This window comes from Chrysochloris asiatica, unplaced genomic scaffold (genome assembly GCF_000296735.1).
Source record: "Chrysochloris asiatica unplaced genomic scaffold, ChrAsi1.0 scaffold00727, whole genome shotgun sequence".
Lineage (NCBI taxonomy): Eukaryota > Metazoa > Chordata > Mammalia > Afrosoricida > Chrysochloridae > Chrysochloris > Chrysochloris asiatica.
In genome coordinates, this window is record NW_006409245.1 from 1600 (window position 1) to 7399 (window position 5800).

The 5800-nt window shown below is 40.2% G+C and overlaps 1 protein-coding gene across 1 annotated transcript; it reads left to right on the forward strand.

Annotated features, from left to right (window-relative positions):
- The first annotated feature begins 1647 nt into the window (after nucleotides 1-1647).
- On the forward strand, nucleotides 1648-4228 carry LOC102819882 (zinc finger protein 571-like). Its single transcript, XM_006877967.1, has 4 exons — nucleotides 1648-1751; nucleotides 2844-3520; nucleotides 3605-3766; nucleotides 4140-4228. Exons 1-4 carry the CDS (start codon nucleotides 1648-1650, stop codon nucleotides 4226-4228), a joined length of 1032 nt encoding a protein of 343 aa, XP_006878029.1.
- The last annotated feature ends 1572 nt before the right edge of the window (nucleotides 4229-5800 follow it).

Below are 5800 nucleotides of genomic sequence, written 5' to 3' on the forward strand. Positions count from 1 at the left end.
CTCATTGCAGCATGGCAATGGCTCTGTCTTAGGTTGTTCCTGTTCTGGAATGCCAATAATTCTTATGTTATTCCTCTTCATATTATCCAACATGAATCTAAGGCTTTCTTCGGATTTTTTTAATCCTTTTTGGTATTTGTTCTTCTATTTTAGTAGTGTTGAGAGATTTATCTTCTAGCTCACTAGTTCTAGCTTCTATCTCTTCAGTTCTATATCTTTGCCCTTTCAATGTGTGGTCCATTTCTGATATTCTATTACTAATCATCTGGACCTCTCTCTGTAGGTTTTGAATTGTTTCGAATTCTCTATCTATCTTACTTGATTGTTCCTGTAGCACTTTCCTGACTTCTTCCTTATTTTTCTCAATTGCATTTTTAGGAATTTCTTCTCAGGCATTTCCAAAGCCTGCCCATCTTCTAGTATGGAGTGTACGTCTCCTTCCAGCTCATTTGCCTCAGTCATTTTATCTTGTTTCTGGACATGAGCAGATAAGGTCATCTGCTTCTGTTTTTTGGGCATATTCAGGGGTTATTTGTGGCCTTAATACTTACATGGGTGTGTATTTTGGTATTTTTTATGCTTTCTGAATGCCTCCAGGTAGATGTGATCAGGAAATGGGCTTCCCTTTTCACTCTTCTTCCTGAGAAGTTTCAAGATACCACTGTTGGTCATTTTGACGTAACTTAGGATTTAATTTTCGGCCTATTTCCTCTTTTTTCTGCTTGTCCTGCTCCACAATCCCCATTCAGTCCTTTTTTCTAGTTGAAACAGTCCAGGGCCAGCTGTGACCGTTTGGTTTTAATTTGAAACTGTCTCTTTAAATTTCGAGGAGATCTGTGCTCATGCATAGTAGAACCCTCCGAGAATGGTGCTGGGGTGCCCACTAGCTCAGCCACCCCTATAGTCACCAGAACGGAGGTACGCAAAGGACCAGTGAACAGATACCTAAAGAAAAGAATGTCCACACCTTTATTTCAGCGGTTCTGCCAGGCGTCTGTGGCCACTCCGATCCTTTCCCCACATGGTCTCACACAAGATGGTGGCTCCTGGCTCAGCTGAGCGTCCTAGACTAGAAAGTAATAGATTTCTTGCTTCTGCCACAAATTCCCCCAGCTGTGAGCCTTCCAAGCTTCTGAGTATTCTTTTTTATGTGGTTCAGAGTTCTGGGACCATCCCCTGAACCTGCTTGGTCGGGTATTCTGTGTTGTTGTTGGCGGAGCTCTCTGCTACACATCCACCTGTTCCGCCATCTTGTTTGTACCTTCTCTTTTGATTATCTTTTCTGTGACTTTCTTTGTCTCTTCCTGTTCTGGAGTTTCAGTCAACTGCTATTCCTGTTCATATTGTCCTGAGGAATCTTAGGCTGTCTTCATGTTTTTTCACTCTTTTTTTACTGAGAGTTCTTCTATCTTAGTAGCATTGGGTGATTTATCTTCAAGCTTGATAAATCTGGTCTTCATTGATTTAGTTCTACTTCTTTGTCCTCTCTGTGTGTTTTCCATTTCTGATATGTTAGTAGTGATCATCTGAATTTTCTGTTTGCTATTAAATTCCGTTCATGTTTTATTATTTGAAAATTCATTCCTAATGTTTGGTGCAGTCTCTCAACAGCGTAACAGTGGAGAAAAGGTGTGCAGAGAACTTACAATGGTGAAGTTCATGAAGAGTAATGCTTGGTGGTTCACATCAGGAGAAATCTGTGAGTTTCATGGCCGTGAAAATCAGCGCACCACCCAGGATGTGCATACCAGGTATGCTCCATGGGACAGCCTCAAGATGACATTACATTTGTGTGCCTGTGTGTGTGTGTATACAAAACGAGCTCTACATGTATGTCTTTACCTAATTTTCACAACTTAGTGATTTCCTATAAATGATAAGACATTATATAAGGAGGGACTGCTTGCTGGAGAAGGATATCATGTTTGGTAAGGTGGAGGCTCAGAGAAAAAGAGGAAGACTCACAGTGAGATGGCTTGATAAAATGGTAGCATCAGTGGGCTCAAGAATGGCAATAATTGTGAGTTTGGCCCAGGATCGGACAGTGTTTCGTTCTGTTTTGTATAGGGTGGCTATCAGCTGGTACTGATTCGATGGTACCTAACAACGACAAATATGTATTTGTGATAGCTCATTTATACACAGTATCATAAAGTTTATTATGGAATACAATTACAGTAATGCTAGCACCATGCTTGTGATGATTTAACCTGTGCAACATGAGACATCTCAGGGGAAAAAATGCACATTCAGTGTGTATGGTAGTTTTGAAATGGTATAAAACGTAATTTTAACAGCATGATTCCTGTTTTCAACAGAAAAGATATAGTAGAGAGAAGCTGTGCAAATAAAGAAGATAAAGTGAAGAAATATGAAGAAGGTGATCCAAGTACCTGCTCTGAGGAAAATCATCGGAGCCTCAGAGGAACTGAGGTTGGAGTAAATGCTTTTGAGTTTCATGAGGGTGGTAATTATACCTTTAATCATCCAATCAGCTCTCATACTCAATATGAACCATACCAGGATAAAGAACATAGAGAAACCTGCTGTTCTCCCTCTTACATAAAACATCATTCAAATACTGTTAATGGCAAGAAAGTTTGTAAATGTGAGGATTGTGGGAAACCCAAGGATAGTTCCTTAACAGTCTCTAAATATGTAAGAAGAACACAAAGTGGTGAGAGGAAGTATGAATATAAGGAATGTGGGAGATCCTTTTGTCATGCCATAGCCCTTAGTAGACAGAGAGTAGCTCATAGTGTAGAGAAGCCTCTTGAATGTAAGGAATATGAGACAGCCATTAGTTGTTCCTCAAAACCCTCTGAACATATAAGATCACACAGTGGCGAGAAGTCTTATGAATGTAAGGAATGTGGAAAAGCCTTTCTTAAATTCTCCAGACTTACTCAACATATGAGATTTCACAGTGGAGAGAAGCCTTATGAATGTAAGGAATGTGGAAAAGCTTTTAGTCTGCCTAAGAGCCTTACTAGACATAAAAGACGATTTCACCCTGTAGAGAAATGTAACGAATGTGGGGAAATCTTTAGTTGTTCCTCACAACTCACTGAACATACAAGATCTCACAGTGTAGTAAAGCGATACGAATGTGAAGAATGTGGGAAAACCTTTCATCTTCAGACCGAGCTCACTCAACATAAGAGAACACACAGTGGAGACAGGCCTAGTGAGTTTAAAGAATGTGGGAAAGCCTTCGAACACCTCGAGAAACATAAAAAAGCACACAGTGGAGAGAAACCTTATCAATGTGATGACTATGGAAAAACCTCTTTTTGCTCCTCAAGATTCATTTCACATAAACTATCTCGCAGTGCTGAGAGGTCTTATGAATGTAAGGAATGTGGGAAACACTTTACTACATCCTACAGACTTGATCAACATATGAGATTTCACAGTGGAGAGAGGCCTTATGAATGTAAGGAATGTGGGAAAGACTTTATTACATCCTACAGACTTACTCAACATATAAGATCTCACAGTGGAGATAGGCCTTATGAATGTAAGAAATGTGGGAAAGACTTTATTACATCCTACAGACTTACTCAACATATGAGATCTCACAGTGGAGAGAAGCTTAATGAATGTAAGGAATGTGGAAAAGCCTTTCTTAAATTCTCCAAACTTACTCGACATATGCGCTCTCACAGTGGAGAGAAGCCTTATGAATGTAAGGAATGTGGAAAAACTTTTAGTCTGTCTGAGAGCCTTAAAAGACATAAAAGACGATTTCACCCTGGAGAGAAATGTAACGAATGTGGGGAAATCTTTAGTTGTTCCTCACAACTCACTGAACATAGAAGATCTCACCGTGTAGAAAAGAGATACGAATGTGAGGAATGTGGGAAAGACTTTATTACATCCTTCAGACTTACTCAACATAAACAATCTCAAAGTAGAGAGAAGCCTTATGAATGTAAGGAATGTGGGAAACACTTTATTACATCCTACAGACTTACTCAACATATGAGATCTCACAGTGGAGAGAGGCCTTACGCATGTAAGGAATGTGGGAAAGCCTTTTTTCAATCCTCATACCTTAATGCACATATGAGATCTCACCGTGGAGAGAAGCCTTATGAATGTAAGGAATGTGGGAAAACCTTTTCTCGGTCCTTTAGCCTTACTAAACATATACGACTTCACACTGGAGAGAAACCGTATGAATGTCAAGAATGTGGGAAAGCCTTTATTTGTTCCTCAAAGCTGACTCAACATACTAGATATCACAGTGGAGAAAAACCTTATGAATGTAAAGAATGTGGGAAATGGTTTCTTTTTCACACACAGCTCATGCGACATAAAAAATCACACAGTGGAGACAGGCCTTATTAGTGTAAAGAATGAGGGAAAGCCTTCATTCGGTCCTCAGTCCTCAGTGTACATATGAGATCTCACTGTGGAGAGAGGCCTTATGAATGTAAGGAATGTGGGAAAACCTTTACTCGGTCCTACACCCTTACTAAACATATAGGATCTCACAATGGAGAGAAACTTTGTGAATGTAAAGAATGTGGAAAAGCCGTTAGTTGTTCCTCAAAGCTCATTGAACATACAAGGTCTTCACAGTGGAGTGAAGCCTTATGAATGTGAGGAATGTGGGAAAACATTTAATCTTCAGACACAGCTCCCTCAACATAAAAGAACACACCATGGAGACCGGTGTTATGTGTATAAGGATTGTGGAAAAGACTTCATTCAGTCCTCAGATCTATGTGCACTTACTGGATTTCACTGTTGAGAGAAGCCTTATGAATATAAGGACTTTGAAAAATCAATTAGTCACTCCAATTCCTCAATGGACATATGGGATCTCACTTTGCAGAATGACTTCACATATGTAAGGAATGTAAAAAAGCCTTCCTTCTATCTCATGGAAGTTGTTGTTGTTGTCATGTGCCGTGGAGTTAGTTCCGATTCATAGTGAACCTCTACAGGGTTTCCGAGGCTGTAAATCTTCATGGGAGCAGAAAGCCTCATCTTTCTCCTGCGGAACAGCTGGTAGATTCGAACTGCTGACCCTGACTCATGGAGGTAGTAACTCTATATGCCAACAGACAGGGAAGAGTCTTCACATCAAGTGTCATTGCTATCCCCTCTGTACACAGAGTAGATAGGGATGGGCAACTTAGACATTGGCTACCTAAAAGGAGGGGGCGATAAAGGCACGAAGTGACTGGCTTACAAGGTTTTAAGATGGAGTTTAAATTAAGAGTACGTGGGGGAAGAAAGAGTCCCCACTGAGTAGTTTTCATCGAGTCTGGTGAAATGAGATGGGGATAAGATCGGTATGATTCAATAGTGAATAACTGTTATCATGACTAACTATGGCTGTCACAATTGTAAAGTTAGAAGTTTTGTCACCAAAAAAAGGGGAGTAGTTAGTCTTACAGTCCAGAAACAGAGAGCCTTAGGACCATCACTGGAGAAGCAGAATGTGGGACCTTATCCAGAGAAGTAGCGATGCCACAGAGGGAGGCCGAGGTGGGGCCATGGAGAAGGGGGAGCAGCTGAGGACTCTAGGTTCTTGGAAAGAGAGAGACTAAGAACTGGTTTCCAAGAGGCTGACTTGCAGAATGTGCCCTTAGGAGGTGTAAATTATTATATAAGCCTGAGTGGTTTTTTGTTTGTTTTTTAAAGCTAAAGCGAATATAGAGAAATTCTGTTAATTGGTGGTACATGGAGGGATTATAATCATTGTAATGAAACAAGGTATATGATTTGCTGAATATAAAACTGATGAACTGCCCTGTAAACTTTCACTCAATCCACAATAAAAACT